Here is a 20,612-nt window from a genome sequence, read left to right as displayed (position 1 = left end):
GGCTTATTTGGAGGTAAAGCTCTCTTGGAGAGTGTTGATACCTCCCCATGCCTGACTTCGGCTGTTCCAGATGGACAAGTGATCCCTGTTCCCTTCCCTCCTCAGCCTTCCAGCAAGAAGAGTCTGAGTGCAAGAGAATTTCTAGAGGAACCTGTGTGCGAGTCTCCGGTGAGAGCTGAGGCTGGGAGCAAAAGCGGCTGCCCTGAGATTGCCTGTGGCTCTAAGGCTTCAGGGCCTCCCAGGCAGCAGCCCACAGTGCAGAACTGCGGCAGCAGGCTCAAGAGCCAGCGGCCATGCTGTGTCAGGGGGTCCCCTAGACCCACCACGCTCCATACCATGCAGAGCCACTATGTCCTGGGCAGATGTGCTAACTTCCTGAGCAGAACAGATGCCCAGCCCCCGGAACACTGCCCAGGTTGGACCCTATACCTTCACGGGTACAGAGCCAGCAACCCATCCTCTTTCCTTTAGCAGAGTCAGGAGGGCCTTCAAGGGGCTGGAGATGTCCCTGGGGAAGAGCTCTGAAGGCAGTCAGAACCGAGGCAGGCTCCTTTTAGATTGGCCAAGGTCCCAGCTGTTTCTTTTGCTCCTGAGATCCTGGGTAAGCAGAGTTTCTAGAGCAGGGGTGGGGGGTGGAAATGACCCCAGGGTGTTTGAAGTCTCCTTCAGTAACGATTAAGCGTTTAGCCAAGCATACAATATGCACAATGCCATGCAGGGGATGGAAGGTGATGTTCCCCTTTTTATTGATGGGGACCTTGAGTCAAGGTTAGTGACATAGGGTTAGAGCCCAGATTAGCAGGAGTCACAACTTATTCCATCTAAGATATATAGTGCCAAACTCTCTTGGACTCGGCCGATCTGAACATGTACCTGGGATGGCTCATGTCTTAGATTCCACTGTGGTCCTACACTGGCAGTCTTCAAAGACACCATTCCCTGGAAGAGTGGCTGGTCACAGCAAGGGAGCAGATGAGCCACGTGATCGCTATGGCAGTGGTGTCCCCGCTTCTGGGCACCTGCCTTCATGCTTGCTAGGCATCCGTACTGATTGGTAATATCTGGAAAGGCTTTGATAAATCTAGCGTGAACCCCTTAGGGCAAGTGAGGTCCCAAGGGCCACGGTGAGACAGCTTCTCCTGCCTTTTCCGCAGGAAGTCCTCATCCCTGAGATGAAGTGGAGAAAAGTGTGCCCTGCCTCCAGGTCCCTGTCCCTCCCAGACAACATCCCTTGTATCCCTCGGGCATCCATGGACTCCACGGATGACTTCTTCCCCTCCAGGAAGCCTGTGGGGTCTGGTGAGTTCAGCGTGCTTGTCCATGGCAACTGCTTGCAAAGACCAGGCTTTCCCGCCTCCCACTTCTGCAAAAAGAGGTCATCACAGCCAGCAGGGCTTCTGAGAGCTGTTTCTTTCTTTCTCCAAATCCATAAGGGAAAGCCAAGAGCCCAAGCGGCTGCAGAGAATACGGGTGGGGGAGTGGGCTGGGGTCCTGCCTTCTGCCCCAGGAAGATGCCTAACGCCATCCTGTTGCAGAGAATGCAGACTGTGAGGAGGAGAAGCTGGAGGAGGAGCCCAAGAGCAACAGGGAGCTGAGGCTCTGGGATCACGGGCTCCTGAAGGTCTTCTTCGTGCTGTAGGTGACTGTATGGAGGGTGGTGGGTGTCTTAGTGTTTAAAGCCGGGGCCTTGGTGTGTGGGGAGGTCAGTGTCCAGAGCGAGGGGAAGGTTCTGAGTCAACTGCAAGCTCCCAGGTGGCGTCTGGCGGCCGTGCAGCAGGCTCTTCTAGAGCAAGATAAAGTATTTCCAGTTTTCATCCTTACAACCCTGTAACTTAGGGTTAAGGCTGTGGAGAGGGGCAAGACATGAAACTGTTGAAGAAAGAAAAAGTTGCACAGGATTGGGGAGGAGGAGGGTTGGGAAAATCTGAGAGGCCCATCAGATAGACTAAGGGAGAGCCATGGCCTTCCCACTGCCCACCACTGGGGTGTTTTCTGGAAGCCCAGGCTTGTCTGTAATTCTGCCTAAGTAGAGCAGTGAGCATGGTGGGATGTTTTATGAAGAGCCAGCCTCTGGATTCCCTCGCCTTACCTCATCACCTTCCTCTGGCTCTGCTGGCTGGGTTTTGACTGACTGTCAACCTCAGCACTTGCTGGGGGAAGGGCTACCGCCTTAGCGGGTAATCTTAGTGGCCTCGCAGAGGGGGCGTAGGACCAAGGTGGCTGGTCAGAGGGAAGGTGGGCTCAGCTGAAGGACCCAGAACTCCTGCTGGGCTTCAAGGACACCTCCATGGGGACGAGTCTCAGGACCCCCATGTGGCGTCTGGGAAAAAAGATGCCTAGGTCTAGAACATAACTGCAGGCAAAGGGTTCTTTAATTCTTCCAACTGCAGGAACTAGCTTAGTCCCACTCCTGTTTTTGGTGATTCTGTGAAAATGCCCCGTTTCTAGAAGAGAGATTCAATTCCTCCTTACCCCTCTTTCTCCAGGATCTGCTTCTTGGTCATGTCTTCGTCGTACCTGGCGTTCCGCATCTCCCGGCTAGAACAGCAGTTATGCTCCCTGAATTGGGGCAGCTCAGTCCCTGGGCACAGGTGATGCCCTTTCTCTTTCTCATGCTTCTGGGATTGAGGGTTAGGGACAGCAGCCAAAACCTATGGCCAGGCTGCTTGTTAGTCTGGCTGGTCTTGGCCTTGCCCTTGAGCTGGCTTGATGGCCCTCAGCAAGGTTGGGCAGGGTACACAGATCCCACCTGGACCCCCTCTCATGGGTGGACAGAGTCTTCACTGACTCATCTGTCTGCCTTCTAAGCCCTTTGTCTGACCTGGTCATCTCTCCTGTGTGCAGGTAACAGCCACTTGGTCTTTGTCCCCACTCCTCCAAGAAGAATGCTCTGGGTGCTAAGGTGCCACCAACAATCCCCTTGGTTTATGCTGCTGCTGTGCTGAGACTGAGTCTGAAAGAAAATATTCCAGATCCCTCCTCCTCCCCCCAACTCTTCTCCCTCCTTTAATGAGTGATCTTTAGTACCTGTTTACAAAGCTCCTACAATTTTGGGACTCAGACAAAAAGCCAGATTTTTGGATCTAGCTGAGGAATTCTCTACACTAAGCCTCAGCAACCACTTAAATGAAAAAAAATTTTTAACTTGTTCCTTGGAAACAGCTCTGACACACAGGAAGAGCACTTGGGGTCACTGCAAGGGACAAAGGCCATGCTTTGATACCTGTCACTTGGCTCACTCCAGTGGTGGGACAGAGGCCAGAACCCAAACCACCAGTGTGGGCTCTGCTCTCTCCCAGCATACTGTGCTCTCACTTGGACGCCTGAGAGTCCCTGTTTTGGGGCCCAAAGGACTTCTCTGCAGTCAGCCAGGGACCCATGCAGGGCAGACTGGAGGGAGTGAGGTAAGCTATGAATGAGGAGAGGAGGGAGGGCCTGTGGCCAGGATTCCAGCAAGAGGAGTGTTCACGCTCTGTGCAGAGGCTCTGTTCTGGCCCCTCATGAGGAGGCTGGCTGAATCTGAGAGGACACTACCTGCAGCAGGGGACTGTGGCAGCGGCTGTGAAGGAGAATAGAGGTCCAGCATTCTGTGTCCTCAGCTGCTTTTTCCTGGTGAGACAGGTGGAGCAGGGCCTTTTGATCACTGTGGTCGCAGACCAGGTACTGGATCTTTCCCTGGTGTGCTCAAACATTTCCAAGGTGCCCCAGGTGGGAAGTGGGGGATGGGAAGGGCAGTGGCTTTGATCTGAGGTCTTGCTTTGTACTCTCTGCCTGACTGCCTGGATTTTGGGTGTGGCCAGTGGCAGCCTGTCGAGCTTGGCTGGGCACTGGGCACGATGGTGCTGGGCCACCACAGGGCAGAGCTCACCATGTCACCTGCAGGCCATGCAGGAGGGTCCTCCACTCCACGGGCTCTGTTCTCCATGAGTGTAATGGAGGTGTCCAAGGTGGGCCTGGGACAGTGCAGGGACCAGGCCAAGGGGGTCTGTCTGATACCTTTGGGGACAAGAGAGGTAGAGGATAGCAAGAGTGGACATGGTAGTGGCTTTGCCTTAGAGATTCTTCCTTCTCTGTCAAGGTCTCCTCAATTCTAAAAGCTTCCCTGTGCCTTAAAACTCTGGCCTGTTCTCTCTGGGACTCCGATATGCTAAGAGAGTGCCTTTGTAGGTTCTGGAAAGGCCTTAGTGAGGAGGCCAGACATATCAGGGAAAGTCACTGGCGATGGGGTGGGTGGTGTCAGAAAGAGCCACTTTTTCCCTCTTCAGACACCTGAGAGGTTAACTAGGGAGAAATCCAGGTGGAAATTATTTACTGTGGAGCTATGACTGTCTGGCCTATTTATGACAAACCCAAATGAAGACTGGAGGGACTGACAGGAGGTGACAACTTCCTAAACTCAGACTGGAGGTCTCTTCATTCTCTCCCCATCCCAGGTTCTAGGATTTGGCTTAGAGCCTGGCCTTGTGGGATACCTGCACTAAATCTGTATGTCTCAGGTGAAACTCACTGCTCCATTCTCCCCACATTGCCACACTGGATGAATGCCCGTCCTTTTTTGGGAACCAGCCCCCTTAATCACTCCTTTCCATCAGATTTTCAGGGAAATAATCCTACTTGCCCCAGCGCCTCCCCTCCCTGGTCCTTGCTGAAGGGCAGGGAGAACAGGTCCATTCTCTGAGACTTGCTGGGTTGAGCCAGAGGCCATGAGAGGTGCCAAGTCTCCAGTCTCCATGCCCCAGGCTCAGAGACGGCAAGAGGCGTGCAGTAGAGTAGGTGGCTTTGGAGGCCCTCTTGGGGTCCAGGGCTTTGAGTGATAGGAGTGTGTGCCTGTCCCTCTGGAGGGCCCTCTGTTTCTCCCTTCTGTCCTCCAGCCTGGTCCTCTGGCCAGCGTACCTTCTGTTGCGCTCATTTATAAACCATGTGTATTTATACAGACCTGCTTGCATTGGCGGATGCTCCTCTAATTCCCTGAGAATTTGGTTCAACTATCCTTCAGTTGTTCCACTGTGGCGTTAGCCTTTGAAAATATTTTTAAATAAAAAATCCGATTTTTCTAGTGTCCCGTGGTATGGGAAGTTCACTTTTATCTTTTGACTGCTCATTAAAGGTGCTCTTTACTGACATATTTGGCACGAAGGAGACTAACGGAGCCAAAGTCATTCCCAGAATCCCAAGTACTTTGCACATCTCGCAGGACTTCAGCTGAGCTGACTCATACTTCAGGCATATGGGGAATGGTAAGGACGGCCACAGCACACCACCATAGCCTCCTCCCTCTGTTGGATGGACACTGAGAATGCTTCCCTGTTTCTCCTGGGCAACTCCAAAGCAATGTCCCCGGTACAAACAGTACTGTGCTCCTGACTCAGGAATTAAAAGTCTGGAACTCAGAGCTAGAAAACTCCTGTGTCCTTTTCTATGACATCAAGCCTAGATTATGGAGGTTAAATTCCAATTTGTGCCACGTCACCTTACTTTCTCTCTGGGAGGCCCCCTCTAGTAGTGATTCGTTCGTTCAGTAAATGCTGAGCCCAGACTATGAGCTGGTACTAAGCTAGGCACTGAGGATAGAGCAGTGAACATGTCAGGCAATATCTCTGCATCCCCCATGGCACTTGCATTCCACGTAAACATAAGTTCCAAGTAAATCGTGAACAAACAAGGTAATTCCAGATTAAGTTCCATGAAGGAAAGAAACAGTGATACGAGATACAGTAAACAGGGAGGTGGCTTTGGATGGGTGGTCAAGAAATGTTCTCTGAAGTGAGATTTAAGCTGGTGCTTAAAGGATGAGGAGCCAGTCATGGAAGGAGCTGGGAAAAGGGTCGGCAACTGTGAAAGGTAGGAAAGAACGCATATGTCTCTGAGGAAAAGAGAGACCATCTGCATGAGTCTAGAATACTAGTCAGTGGGAGAGTGACATGAAAAGAGGTTGGAAAGGGCAACTCAGCAACAACAAAACAACCTATTTAAAAGTTGGTAAAGGACTTGAATAGACATTTCAACACCACTAGTCATTAGGGAAATGCAAATCAAAACCGCAATTAGATACCACTTCATATCCATTGGGATGGCTACTATCAAAGAAATGGAAAACAAAAGTGTTACTGAGGATGTGGAGAAATTGGAACCCTTATGCACTATTGGTAGGAATGTAAAATGGTGCAGCCACTGTGGAAAACAGTATGGCAGTTCTTCAAAAAATTAAAAACAATTACCATATGATCCAGTAATTCCAATTCTGTGTATATACTCACAAGAACTGAAAATAAGGGCTTGAAGAGCTATCTGTACACCCATGTTCATGGCAGTGTCAGTCACAATCAGCCAAAAGGTGGAAGCAACCCAAGTATCTATTGACAGGTGAATGGATAAACAAAATATGGTGTATACATGCAATGGAATATTATTCAACCTTCAAAAGGAAGAAAGTCTTGACATATGCTACAACATGGATAAACCTTGAAGACATTATGCTAAGTGAAGTAAGCCAGTCACAAAAAGACAAATGCTGTATGACTCTACATATATGAGGTACCTATGGTAGTCAGATTCATAGAAACAGAAAGCAGAATGGTGGTTGCCAGGAGCTATGGGGAAGGGAAATGGGAGTTATTGTTTAATGTGTACAGAGTTTCAGTTTTGCAAGATAAACAGAGTTCTGGAGATGGTGATGATTGTTGGACAATAATGTGAATGTACCTCACACTGTGGAACTATACACTTAAGAATGATTAAGATGATAAGGCTTCTCTGGTGGCGCAGTGGTTAAGAATCTGCCAGCCAATGTAGGGCACACAGGTTCGAGCCCTGGTCAGGAAGATCCCACATGCTGGTCTATGTTAAGCCCGTGTGCCACAACTACTGAGCCTGAGCTCTAGAGCCCGTGAGCCACAACTACCGAGCCCACGCGCCTAGAGCCCGTGCTCTACAAGAGAAGCCACCACAGTGAGAAGTCCGCGCACCACAACGAAAAGTAGCCCCCGCTCGCCGCAACTAGAGAAAGTCCACGCACAGCAACGAAGACCCAACACAGCCAAAAATAAATTAATTAATTAAAAAAAAGATTAAGATGATAAATTTTATATGTATTTTGCCACAATAAAAAATATAAGAGGTTGGAGGTAGGCAGGAGAAGGGAATTTGGATTTTATACACTCCCTGGGTACTGCAGCTCAGGTCTGAAAGTTTGGAGCTGGCAGCATCAGTGGTTACTGAAACCCAGTGCTTTCTTTTGCTAGAGGAAATAAACACGTGGATGTACTATGCAGAAAAATATGGCTGAATTTCTACATACCATCACACGCCTCCTTTTCACTATTCCCAGGGAGTGGTTCATAGCAGCAGCATCACAGTGAGGGCATATCATATTTTTTAAGTCGAGCTAACTTTATAAGGGAGAAACAACAGCCCTAAACTTGGAGAAATGGAGGGATATATATATATATTTTATGCGGGAGCCTCAGCTTGCAACATGGGCTTTAGCCAGATGAGGAAGAGTCATGAGAGTGGGCAGAAGTTCTCGTGAAAAAGGCATTCAGGAGTGAGGGGGGCTCTGGGAGAACTGCATCCCACCAGAGACATCCTGGGAGTAAGAAACTGCCCCCACTTCCAGGCGCCCACCCAGCCAGCCCTGGCCCTCTCACCTGGTGGCCATGACATTAGGACACCTATTGAGCTAGGTGAGGTGGTGACCCTGTGCTGCTCCTCTCTCCTAGCAGCTGCACTGCAGAATCAGGGCATCCTAGGGCAGAGAAGCTTTTCAGAGAAGGCTCTCCTGTCAGCCTCAGGCTGGGACAGGCCAGATCCCTAGGCTGATCTCACTCTGGGGGGTGGTGGGGGGGGAGAGGTGAGATGCCACTGGGCCACTAGGTGGCAGCAAAGTCCAGCAGGAACTGGAGCCAAGGCAGTGAGGGACAAACTTCGCTCTTCTGTCTCAAAGGAAGGCCCCCCGCTGTCCCCAGGCCCTGGCAGTGGCAGAAGGGAAGCTGGGCAGGCTCCCATGGCCATTTCTCCCCTCTCCCCTCTTCTTTCATACCCTGGGGGAAAGGCCTGAGGTGATTATGAGAAGAAAGCATTCCCAAGGACTCTGCAGATCTCCTGAGGTCTGTCAGTCAGAAGGCAGAAGTGGCTGGTGTGAAGAACAAGTGTGAACAAGAACAAGTGTGGTGTCTGTGTGGTGTGTGTGTGTGCTTTGTGTGTGGTGTGTGTGTGCTTTGTGTGTGGTGTGCGTGTGGGTGGTGTGTGTGCTGTGTGTGGTGTGTGTGTGTGCTTTGTGTGTGTGTGGGGTGTGTGTGTGGGGGGTGTGTGTGGGGTGTTGTGTGTGGGGTGTGAGTGTGTGGTGTATGTGTGGGGTGTGTGTGTGTGGGTGTGTGGGTGTGTGTGTGTGTGTGGGGTGTGTGTGTGGGGTGTGTGGGGTGTGTGTGTGTGTGTGTGTGGTGTGGGGTGTGTGTGTGTGTGGGGTGTGTGTGTGTGTGTGGTGTGTGTGGGGTGTGTGTGTGTGTGGTGTGTGTGTGTGGTGTGTGGGGTGTGTGTGTGGGGTGTGTGTGTGTGTGTGTGGTGTATGTGGTGTGTGTGTGGGGGTGTGTGTGTGTGTGGTGTGTGTGTGTGTGTGTGTGTGTGGTGTGTGTGTGGTGTGGTGTGTGGTGTGTGGTGTGTGTGTGGGGTGTGGGGTGTGTGTGGGGGGTGTGGGGTGTGTGTGGGGTGTGTGTGTGTGTGGGGTGTGGTGTGTGTGTGGGGGGTGTGTGGGGTGTGTGTGTGGTGTGTGTGTGTGTGTGTGTGGTGTGTGGGGTGTGTGTGGTGTGTGTGTGGTGTGGTGTGTGGGGGGTGTGTGTGTGGGGGGTGTGGGGTGTGTGTGTGTGGTGTGTGGGGTATGTGTGTGTGGTGGGTGTGTGGTGGGGGCTCTGGGGGCGAGTGGGGAGCTCAGCTTCCAACAAGGGCACAGAAACCCCAGGCTTTCCCCGGCTCTGCCCTTGTTGTCAGTAGCATCTTCTCCTACCCAGGGCACAGAATTACAGAAACCTGGATTCTGCAAGGTGTGATTTCACTCTTTCTCCTCCTCCCTCCATTTAGAGATAAGGGGCTGGACCCCAGAGCAGAGAGGATTCAGATTTAACGGTTACATGGCTACATACGCTTTGCCCACTGAAAGTGAGGGGGAGGGAGGCGTTTAAGCCTCTGAAATGATAATCCAGAGAAACCCGAGTTTATCCTCTGCGTGCCTGACCTCCACAGAGCCAAGGAGCACCTGGCGCCCAGCAGGCCCTGCTGGCTGGTCCTCCTTCGCGCTGGCAGGGCTCCTCGCCTTCCCGGAATGTGCTCCTTCTTGTTTGCCACTCAGTGCCTGGCCCAAAGCCAAACCTGGGCTGCTCAGAATACCACGTCCCACTCGCTTCTCTCACAGGATCCGAGACAAGGCTCTCTTCCGCCTGGGGAAAGGCCGGGCCCGCGCTGCAGCCTCATCCTACTGGTGCCGACTTCTCTAAGGACATCATGCTCTCCAGTGGCTGAGGGCAGAGGCACTTAGGCAGGATGCAGCTGGCACCCTGGCCAAGCAGAGAGTGGCATATTGACATCTTATCCTTTTGGCAGCCTTCTAAATTGGGCCAGAGTGGGCAAAGTGTTACCCACAAGCTGTTCATTAACTTGTTAAATGCAGAAAGGTTGGCTTAGGCTCCACTTTGGGAAAATGTGACACCCACTGCTCCTGGATTCACTCTAGCATGAAGGAGTGTTAATTGGTGTAGGATTTCTGATGGAAGTTTTTCTTTGCTGTTAGTTCCAAATACCAGGTTGGTCTGAATGCATGCTCTCTCCAGTCTGTAATTACATTTAAAAGATTTATTAAGCACTTGCTATGGACTCCTGAATGTATGCTTCTATAGATACTATGATTCTGTAATTTTCTGAGCAACAAACTGGGTACCAGCCCCTATGCAAGGTACTTTTTATGCTCATTTAACTCTCACAACAAGGAACTCTCAATACAACAATATGGTTTTCACACCTTATGCTGTGGAAACTGAGATCGATGGGCCAGAAATACAATATGGACCCCTTCAAAGAGTTTACTGAGGAGACAAGATAGAGGGAATAGCTGTATAACAGTGTAGACATGTGAGCCCTGATATGTACAGAAGGGAGTGGCATAGACTGACTCAGTGGCAAGGGGTGTGCCACATGTGTGGACTTCAGAGGGTAAGAGTTGGATCAGAGGAGAGCTGTGGGGAGGGTCCACACCGGTTGTGTGTTTGGGGGGGTAACATCAGTAAAAGGATGGTGGTGCGAAGGATGGTGCCAATGAAAGCTTAGGAGAAGCAGAGTTCCTGCTGGGGAATGGATACGTTAAGTGTGCAAAACACCTCAGGATCTAAACGCCAGGATGAGAAGGAGAGACTTGATCTTTCAGGCAATGAAGAGCTACGGAGACTACTGGAACTTAGGAGTGATGGATAAATGTGACGGTTTAGGAATGCTGGTTTGGCAATGGGGCAACAAGGTAGATTAAAAGTCCGCCAGAATAGTCTAGATGGCGGTTTCTCAACCTCAGCACTACTGCCATTCTGGGCTGTGTAATCCTTTGTTATGGGGGGTTTGTCCTGTGCATTGGTGGGTGCTCGGCCACATCCTTGGCCCACCTGATGCCAGTAGCACCTCCCACCCCTAGCTGTGACAACCAAGAACATCTCCAGACATTGCCAAATGTCCCCTGGGGGACAAAGTGGCCCCTGATTGAGAATCATTAGTCTAGAAGGCAGGAGGTAAGGGCTTGGACCTCAGAATGTTGGCAGGCATTTTCATAACCAACTGCATCAATCTATTGACTCTTAGAATAGCTGACAAAAGTAAAAATGATTTCCTTGCCACAGGAAATTCATCATCAATGCCAAAGAACTTAATGGTCTAAAGAGGCTCAGAAGTAGATCATTCTGCATATTAGAAACCTCTAGAGGATACACCAAAACTACAGATAATGTGCTCATTAGCAAGAAAGTGGCTGATATCAGGATTTCTCTCTCTACCCCCTCACCCCCAAGTCACATCTTACTCAACCACTGCTTTGAATAAGGAATGTCCAATCTGTCCACAGGCAGAAAAGCTACTGATCTGTAATTTTGCTAGGCTTGCATTCACCTTTTTAACATTTTGTTTTTGGCAATTGGTAGAGTGGATGGATAGAGCCTGGCCTGCAACGAAGAACTATGATTTACCAAGATGTATCTTTGTCTAAAGCAGGAATCAGTGAAGATCAGATAAGACCACTGTAAGAACTTTGGCTTTTACTCTGAATGAAATGAGAGGCAAAGGAGTGAATAATACGCTTTAATTATATAGGCTTTAAAAGGATCACTGTTGGCTGTGAGGCAGGGAAAGGTGGAAGCAGGGAGGTCAGTTAGGAGACTGTGGGGTGATTGCGTTGAGAGATGACAGAGGCTCTGACTCAGGTGGTAGAAGCAGAGATGGTGGAAATGGGCAGATTCTGGATATATTCTGATGGTAAAAACAACAGAATTTCCTGTCAAATTAGAGATGGAGGATAACAGAAAAAGAGTCATAAAGGATGACTCATGTTTTACGGCTTGAGAGGATGGACAGAGTTGCCATCAACTGAGATGAAGAAAGCAATGAGTGGTGCATTTTTTGGGAAGAAGATCAGTAACGTACTATTGAACATGTAAAGTTTGAGATGAGTTTTAGACATATAAGTGGGGATGTCAAGTGGGCAATAGATATATGTGTCTGGAGTTCAGGAGAGAAGTCTGGGAGATATAAATCTGGGAACTGTCAACGTTTGGATGGTATTTAGTAGCAGGAGACTGGATGAGATCACCAAGGACTGAGTGTCCGTTGATAGAGGAAAGTATGGATGACCGAGCCCTGTGGCACACTGTGATCAAGAGATCAGGAAGAAAGGGAGGAACTAGCAAAGGAAACTGATGAGTACCTGATAAAGCACAAGGAAACCCAGAAGAGTCTGGTGTTCTGGAAGGTAATTACCACACAGCAAGGAGGAGACTGACAAATGCCGCTAATAAACCAAATTTCTTTTACTGTGGCTCAACAAAAGTTCTTTTCCACTTGAATATAACCCAGAAGTTTCCAACCTGGACAACTCCAAACAATTTAATGCTTAGGGTTATTCTGTCAGTACAAAAATGGCCCGAGCCCCATTTCCAACCACTGTCATCAGTCCTGAGACTCAATTTCTGCAAGAGTTTCCAAGGTTGCTTCTGTGTCTCCTGGGTTAGACCATGATGCAGTCTGCTTGTCTACTGTCTCCTGTTCCTTTAGTATTGCCTTCTTTTGCCCGTGATATGCCACTCCTCATCCTTCACTCCTCCAAATGATCCACCACCAAGATAATCGGATGTATCCAAATTGCATGAAAGATTTAGAGTTAATGGAAGGCTATGGCACAAAGCCGAAAACAACTTCAAATTCAGTGCACACGTGACTGCTTATAGCAATTTGACAGCCATTCTCTCTCTAAGGAAACTTCTCAACAGCCATGTCCTCCAGTAGGCCCCTGCCTCCTGCCGTGTTTCTGGCATGTATCCCATCTCAGTTCTTTTCACCAACCTCCCTCTACTTTCTTTCCTAGGCCTCATTCTCTTTTTCTAGGGCATCCAGTGAAAATTCAGATTTCTTTCATCTTATTATTTGGAGTAACTGATCTCTTTGTATCCTCCTGGCCCACTTAGGCTAAACCCAGAGAGTTGACCTTTCTCAACCAAAAAGGTCCATCAAGATATTTACCTCAACAAAACAACAAGCTCTCTAGCAATAAATTATGCGACACTCCTGAAGCCAGAAAAGCTACATTCAGTTTTTGTTTTCAATAGTAGTTTTTCCTTTTGGGTAAATAAAACAGAAAAAAAAGCATTACCACTAAAAAACCATACAGCAGTGTATCACGGTGGTTAAGAGTAGAGGTTCTGGAATCAGCACATCTACATTTAAACCTCATTAGTTCACTTGGGCAACTCTAAGCTTTAGTCTTCTCATCTCTAAAAGGGGGATAATAGTAGTATCTACCTTAGAGCTTTATGGTTATTATTAAATTGGAAAATTTACATCAAATCCTTAGAAGTCCCTGACACATAGAAAGAGCTCTATAAATGTTAGTTATTATCTATTAAACTTCAAGAAAATTTAAACTTAAATAAGTATAAAATCCAGTGTTGGTACGGCTACACAGAATTAAACATAGGTTTTTATTATACATTATTAATGGTACTGCACATTGATTCTCTTTTGAGAACTCTGGATATCTATATGAAGGGAAATAAATTGCTCATATGCTTTGATGTCTCAACTCCACTTTTGTATTCCTCAAGGAGATAATTTGGAATGAAAAAGTTGTTTACGAAGAGTGTTTGCAGCAATGCTATTCATAACAACATCGGAACTAACCAAAGAAACCTAACCTTGGGGAGGAAACGACTAAGAAAGTTATGACCTATTAACCTCTTGTAACCCCAGGTTAACATTAAACATAACAAGTAAAAAAAAAAAAATAACAAGTAGACAGTGATTAAGGGAGGAAATTTGTAAAAAGCAGAATTAAAATAGTGCTTATGCATGGATTATAACTATGTAAAATGTGAAAATCTCTAAAAAATCAGCAGATAAGTTGAAGAGAGGTCCATGGTTAGAGTTACATGTTTAGTGAGTTCCTTGTTTTCCATCAGGTTGCTTAAGTTTGTCAAACCCTCCCCCAACAATAGCTTGGTATTATGCAAGCATGAAAAGTTATGCTGATTAACAGGGCATTTTGATTTCTGCTTTAATACCATGGAAAGATGATGGGCTGTTTTTTGATAAATTGCTTCTATATTCGCATTTATTTATTCAACGAATAATAACCAGTGTCTATGTGCCAGGCACTATACTAAGCAGCATGGATTCAATGGTGATGAGACATCGTCCCTGGCCTCCAGGGCTTCCAGTTTAGTGGCAAGACTGGAAAATCTTGCCACTATAAATCACCTGTAATTTTACACCACCAAAAATTATAGGTGATTTGGGCACACCGAAAGGCTTCATGATTCTAGGGTATTGTTTAACAAGGAAAGCAAATTAGTCTGGTGCATCAGGGAAGATTTCCCTGAGGAAGAGATTCCATAGGAATTTCCCTGATGAACAGTGCTGGAGAGTTAGAGGGGGAGAGAACAGCAAGTAGGAAGGCTTTAAGGGGAGAAAAGAATGTGCTGTGCTGGAGGAACTAAAAGAAGGTCTGCAGAGTTGGGGAACAATAAACTAGGGCAAGAGAGATCTAGCTCATAGAGAGGCAGGAGAAGCAGGAAGAGGCCAGATTGTACAGAGCTTTATTAAAGATATTGGCAGGATATGAAACAGACTGGGGGATGGACAATATGTGTGAATACTGGAAGACTACTTTACAAGCTACTGTGGCAGTCCAGATGAGAGATGATGGTTGCCCACATGACAGTGGTGGCATTGGTGAGAGAAATCCATGGAGTTAAAGGATATTCAAGATGTAGAATCAACACAACTAGGAGACTGGTAAATGTGAAGTGTGTGAGAGAGAGACAAGTAAAGGATGACTCCTAGATTTCTGGCTAGAATTGGGTGGGGCAGTGGTGCCATTTCCTGAGGTAGGAAATACTGATAGAGCAGATTTGATGGGGGAAGATGAGTTGAGCTTTGGGATTTGTTGGGTTTGAGTTGCCTGTGAAATATCCAAGGGAAGATGTCTAGTAGGCTGGTAAATGGATATTCAGGTAGAAGTTTGGCAGAGGTCAGGAGAAAAGTATAGGTCTGATGTGCCCAAATCTATCACTGGCCTGGGGAAAGGACGGGAGAGCCTAGGAAGTGTGTACAGAATGAGAAAAGGGATTTGGGAATAAAAACCTGAGAATCTACAGCAAATAGACAAGAAACTGGCAAATAAGAAAGAGTGGTCAAGGAAGTACTAGAAAAACTAGGTATCACATCAATTAAAGGAAGAGTTGTTTGAAAAGGAGGGTTTAATGCTGCTAGGAGGACTAGTAAAATGAGAACCATTAGTGCTCTTGTTGAGAATTTTTTGTAGAGTGGTGGGCACAGAGTCTAGATTACAGTGGGTTGAGAAGTGGGCAGGAGGTGAGAAACTGACACTAGATCTGGCTGTAAAGAGGAAGAAAGCAAAAGGTCAATATCTAGAGGGCGACATGAGGTCATGCTTTTATTTATTTTTAAAGATGGGGAGATTTAATACATACGTACATCTAAATGCTGATGGAAAAGAGCCAGTAGAGAGAGGCTCCTGCTGCTGCTGCTGTGTGTGCAGGAACTGTCTGCACAAGATCCCTGTGCACAGGTGAAGGCATTAGCCACAGCTATGAGGGTCACTGCAATAGGAGTGAGGAAGGCTCAAAGGTGGGTACAGATATAGTTAGATTTGTAGATTTGGTGTCAGGAAAGTTGAAGTTCATGACAGTTCCTATTTTCTCTCTGAAGTTGAAGAGTGTGGGAGGAGGTGAGGGCTTTGCAGGTCTGTGGAACGAAGACTGAGGCAGCAGCTGTGGAGAGCTAGAGTGTGAGCTGGCAAGGGAAGCATGGCCAAGGGCAGAGAAACTTGTCCTAGCCTGTGTCGTGGGGGACAGGTTTTCTTCTAAATACAGGTTGCTCTGTTTTGGTACATGGAGGGAAAAGAGCCAGGCAGTAATTCTTCTTCTGGCTTTTAACCCAAACTGCAGGATCCAAGATTAATTTTTTCCTGAGTAATGGTAACTCTTCCCTAGTACTAACACTTTAGTTGGCTACCACTTCCTTTGACACTCTGACATGTATGTTTTCCTTACACAAGAAAACTTAATTTAAATGCATCTGGCACTTGTTTTTTTCCTTGGTGGAGTTTCACTTGCTTCATTTTGGAACTTAGTGACCAATCTCCCCAGTTTTGTACAGAGTGTGCCACCTTTGCTTAGTACCATTTATTTGACTCAATTCCTTTAAGTCCTTTCTTTTGTATGAGTTTTCCCCAGGCTGCTGCTCTTGTTCTACTTCCCATCTTTCATATACATGAAATCTGAAAGGAAGTAAAATGTAGGGCTTTTAAAATACTTTAGGTCAGCACATCGATGTCAGGAGCTGATCCAAATATGATCTAATATATAAAACAAAGCCAGTTATTATATACATTTTGTTACCTAGCAGTTAATTGAGATGACAGTTTCTCACTATTGGTTTCTGTAATATACTTGCTGAATTTAGGAAATTTATAAAGTGAGGCAAGATTACATTTAAAATGTTCAAGCAAGGAGTTTTTGCTATCATTTTCTGGAAGAGGGAGAAAGGTACAAGTGGAAAGAGTGTGAGAAGAGGAGATGGAGGCCCTGCACTTGAGTCTTGGCCCTGTCACTTGAAATCATGTGACTGAGCTCCACTAAGTTTGTTTCTTATCTATAAAATCAGAATAATAAGGAAAACAACCAAGATGGTGGAGTAGAAAGACCCTGAGCTCACCTCCTCTCACAAGCACAATGAAATCACAACTATCTACAGAACAACCGTTGATGAAAAAATACTGGAACCTACCAGAAAAGATCTTCTACAACTAAAGACATAAAGAAGGAGCCACAACGAGTAGGGGAGGAGGTGTGGACTCGTGATATAATTAAATCCCACACCCCCTGGGTAGAAAACCCACAAACTGGAGAATAATTATACTGCAGAGGTTCTCCTACAGGAGTGAGAATTCTGAGCCCCACATGAGGCTGTCCAGCCTGGGAGTCTGGCACCGGGAAGATGAGCCCCCAGAGCATTTGGCTTTGAAGGCCAGTGGGGCTTAATTACAGGAGCCCCACAGGACTAGGGGAAACAGAGACTTCACTCTTAAAGAGTGCACGCAAAATCTCATGCATACTGGGACCCAAGGCAAAAGCAGTAATTTGATAGGAGCCTGGGCCAGACCTACCTGTTGGTCTTAGAGTCTCCTGGAGAGGTGGGAGGGTGGCTGTGGCTCACCCTGGTGACACAGACATTGGTGGCAGACGTATTGGGGAACATTCAACCTCAAGAACATTCCCGGCAGCTGCCATATTGGCTCATTAGAGCCAAGCCCTGGCCCCACTCAACAGCCTGTAGGCTCTAGTGCTAGGATGACTCAGGCCAAACAACTAACTGGGTGGGGACACAGCCCCACCCATTGGCAGTCAGGTGGCCTAAAGACTAAAGAGCTCACAGCCACCTCTAGACACTCCCCTAGACATGGCCTAGCCCACCAGAGGGCCAAGACCCAGCTCCACAAACCAGTGGACAGGCACCAGCACCTCTCACCAGGAGAGCTGCACAAGCCTCTAGACCAGTTTCACCCACCAGGGAGCAGACATCGGAAGCAAGAAAATTATGATTCTGCAACACAGGCCAGACCCTACCCTGGGACCGGCTGGGCCCTGCCTTTGCCCACTAGCAGGGCAATGCAACCTTCAGGACACTCCAGACCCCACACCCCACTGTGTCAGGAACTGGCCCTCTCCTACCAATGATCTGCAACGAGATCTGGGATCCCTGGGCCCTGCAGCCAGAATTCAGGAACCAGCTCTGCCTGCCAGAAGCCTGGCACCAACCCCAGGATCCGGTTTCACCTGCCAGTAGGTGGGCAACAGCCCCAGAGTCTTCAGGACCCTGACTCTACCTACCAGCGAGACAGCACTAGCCCTGGGGCCCCCTAGGATTCCGTAACCAGCCACCTCAGGACCAGGCCCTGCTAAACAACATGCAGTAGAATCTGCGCAAGGTAGGGCCCATTAACCAGCCAGACTAGGGGCTAACCAAGCCTACCAGACAGCGCATACAGTCAGCCCGCTACACAGAGGGACCCATGCAGCCCTCTCAGGGGGAACCCCTAGAGCATATAGCCTGGGTGATGAGAGAGGAGTGCACTGCAGGGATGCACAGGCTGCCTCCTACAGAGGGCCACGTCTCCAAGGTTGAGAAATGTAAGTAACCTATGACATACATAAAAATACAAACAGCAACTTAGACAAAATTAGGTGGCAGAAAAATACGTTCCAGGTGAAGGAACAAGATAAAACTGCAGAAGAACAACTAAGTGAAGTGGAGATAGGCAATCTACCTGAGAAAGAGTTCAGAGTAATGATCTTAAAGATGATCAAAGAACTCGGGAGGAGAATGGATGCACAGAGCGAGAAGTTAGAAGTTTTTAACAAAGAGAAAATATAAAGAACAATCAAACAGAGATGAACAATACAATAACTGGAATGAAAAATACACTAGAAGGAATCAATAGTAGACTAAAGTATTCAGAAGAACAGATTAGTGAGCTGGAAGACAGAGCAGTGGAAATCACTGCCGCTAAACAGAAAAAAGAGAAAAGAATGAAAAGAAATGAGGACAGTTTAAGAGACCTCTGGGACAACATCAGGCACACTAATATTTGCATTATAGGGGTCCCAGAAGGAGAACCTCCCTAACCTGGGAAAGGAAACAGTCACCCAAGTCCAGGAAGCACAGAGTCCCATACAGGATTAACCCAAAGAGAACAACCAAGACACATTTTAATCAACATTACAAAAATTAAAGATAAAAAGAGAATACAAAAGCAGCAAGGGAAAAGCAACAAACAACATACGAGGGAACTCCCATAAGGCTATAAGCTGATTTTTCAGCAAAAATTCTGCAGGCAAGAAGGGAGTGACACGATATACTTAAAGTGATGAAAGGAAAAAACCTACAACCAAAAATACTCTACCCAGCAAGGCTCTCATTCAGATTTGATGGAGAAATCAAAAGCTTTACAGACAAGCAAAAGCTAAAAGAATTCAGCACCACCAAACCAGCTTTACAACACATGTTAAAGGAACTTCTCTAGGCGAAAAATAAAAGGCTACATTTAGGAACAAGAAAATTATGGAATGAAAAAGCCCACTGGTAAAGGCAAACATATAGTAAAGGTAGGAAATCATCCACACACAAAGGTAGTATGGAGGTTAAAAGACAAAAGTAGTAAAATCATCTGTATCCACAATAAGCATTTAAGGGATACACAAAACAATTAGATGTAAACTATGATATCAAAAACAGTAATCGTGAGGGGAGAATACAAATGCAGGGTATTTTAAATGCATTTGAAATTAAGAATCAGCAACTTAAAACAATCATGTATATAATAGACTGCTATACAAAAACCTCATGGTAACGGCAAACCAAAAATCTATACTAGATATACACCCCAAAAAGAAAAAGAAATCCAAATATAACACTAAAGATAGCCATCAAGTCACAAAAAAGAGAACAAAAGAAGAAAGGGGGGGAAAAAGACCTACAAAAACAAATCCAAAACAACTAATAAAATGGCATTAAGAACATACACATCGAGGACTTCCCTGGCGGCGCAGTGGTTAAGAATCCACCTACCAATGCAGGGGACATGGGTTCAAGCCCTGGTCTGAGAAGATCCCACATGCCACGGAGCAACTAAGTCTGTGCGCCACAACTACTGAGCCTGCGCTCTAGAGCCCGCGAGCCACAACTACTGAAACCGTGTGCCACAACTACTGAAGCCTGCGCACCTAGAGCCCGTGCTCCACAAGAGAAGCCACCGCAATGAGAAACCCGGGCACCACAACAAAGAGTAGCCCCTGCTCACCACAACTAGAGAAAGCCTACGCGCAGCAACAAAAGACCCAACGTAGCCAAAAAATAAATAAATAAATAAAAGAACATACATATTGATAATTATCTTAAATACAAACAGACTAAATGCTCCAACCAAAAGACAGACTGGCTGAATGGATACAAAAACAAGACCCGTATATATGCTGCCTACAAAAGACTCACAGATCTAGAGACACATACAGACTGAAAGTGAGGAGAAGGAAAAAGGTATTCCACACAAATGGAAATCAAAAGAAAGCCAGAGTAGCAATGCTTATATCAGCCAAAATAGACTTTAAAATAAAGACTATTACAAGGGACAAAGAAGGATACTACATAATGATCAAGGGATCAATCCAAGAAGAAGATATAACAATTGTGAAGGGCTTCCCTGGTGGCGCAGTGGTTGAGAATCTGCCTGCCAATGCAGGGGACGAGGGTTCAAGCCCTGGTCTGGGAAGATCCCACATGCCGCGGAGCAGCTCAGCCCATGAGCCACAATTACTGAGCCTGCGCGTCTGGAGCCTGTGCTCGGCAACGAGAGGCTGCGATAGTGAGAGGCCCGCGCACCACGATGAAGAGTGGCCCCCGCACCGCGATGAAGAGTGGCCCCCGCTTGCCACAACTAGAGAAAGCCCTCGCACAGAAATGAAGACCCAACACAGCCATACATACATACATACATACATAAAAAGAATGTAAGCAGACAAGAATATCATTAAAAAAAATCTTTTTAAAAATTGTGAAAATATATATATATATATATATATATACACACACACACACACACACACACACACACATACACCCAACACAGGAACACCTCAATATATAAGGCAAATATTAACAGAAATAAAAGGAGAAATCAAGAGTAACAGAATAGTAGGGGGCTTTTTAACACCTCACTTATATCAATGGACAGATCACCCAGACAGAAAATCAATAAAGAAACAGACCTTAAATAACACATTAGGCCAGATGATATTTAT

General features: G+C 47.0%; 2 protein-coding genes across 16 annotated transcripts in view; one reads left to right on the top strand and one right to left on the bottom strand.

Moving 5' to 3' along the window:
- GRAMD2A (GRAM domain containing 2A) overlaps window positions 1-7,638 on the top strand; it is a 38,737-nt gene extending 31,099 nt beyond the window's left edge. The window contains exons 8-12 of one of the 2 annotated variants that reach the window (XM_082383600.1): window positions 106-168; window positions 1,155-1,299; window positions 1,536-1,635; window positions 2,487-2,591; window positions 5,108-7,638. In XM_082383600.1, coding sequence (XP_082239726.1) covers window positions 106-168; window positions 1,155-1,299; window positions 1,536-1,635; window positions 2,487-2,591; window positions 5,108-5,294 — 600 coding nt within the window. In that variant the 3' untranslated portion in view covers window positions 5,295-7,638. Of the gene's footprint in view, window positions 1-105; window positions 169-1,154; window positions 1,300-1,535; window positions 1,636-2,486; window positions 2,592-2,844; window positions 5,054-5,107 lie in introns of those variants that run through there. The other variant, XM_082383601.1, reaches the window with a different exon arrangement.
- The window catches only part of SENP8 (SUMO peptidase family member, NEDD8 specific), a 55,141-nt gene that overhangs the window by 5,291 nt on the left and 29,238 nt on the right, over window positions 1-20,612 (bottom strand). For 2 of the 14 annotated variants that reach the window (XM_082383605.1, XM_082383604.1), the window contains exons 3-5: window positions 9,227-9,819; window positions 7,647-7,744; window positions 3,869-3,996 (exon numbers count right to left, since the gene is read on the bottom strand). The exons of 1 other annotated variant lie outside the window; for it this stretch is intronic. The gene's annotated coding sequence lies outside the window, so the exon portion shown is untranslated. Of the gene's footprint in view, window positions 1-722; window positions 1,845-2,472; window positions 3,997-7,646; window positions 7,745-9,226; window positions 9,820-20,612 lie in introns of those variants that run through there. 11 more of the 14 variants (XM_082383614.1, XM_082383611.1, XM_082383613.1 and 8 more) reach the window with 11 other exon arrangements.

The sequence above is a fragment of the Balaenoptera borealis genome, assembly GCF_965194805.1.
Source record: "Balaenoptera borealis genome assembly, chromosome: 3".
NCBI lineage: Eukaryota > Metazoa > Chordata > Mammalia > Artiodactyla > Balaenopteridae > Balaenoptera > Balaenoptera borealis.
This window is presented reverse-complemented; position numbering and strand designations above follow the sequence as displayed.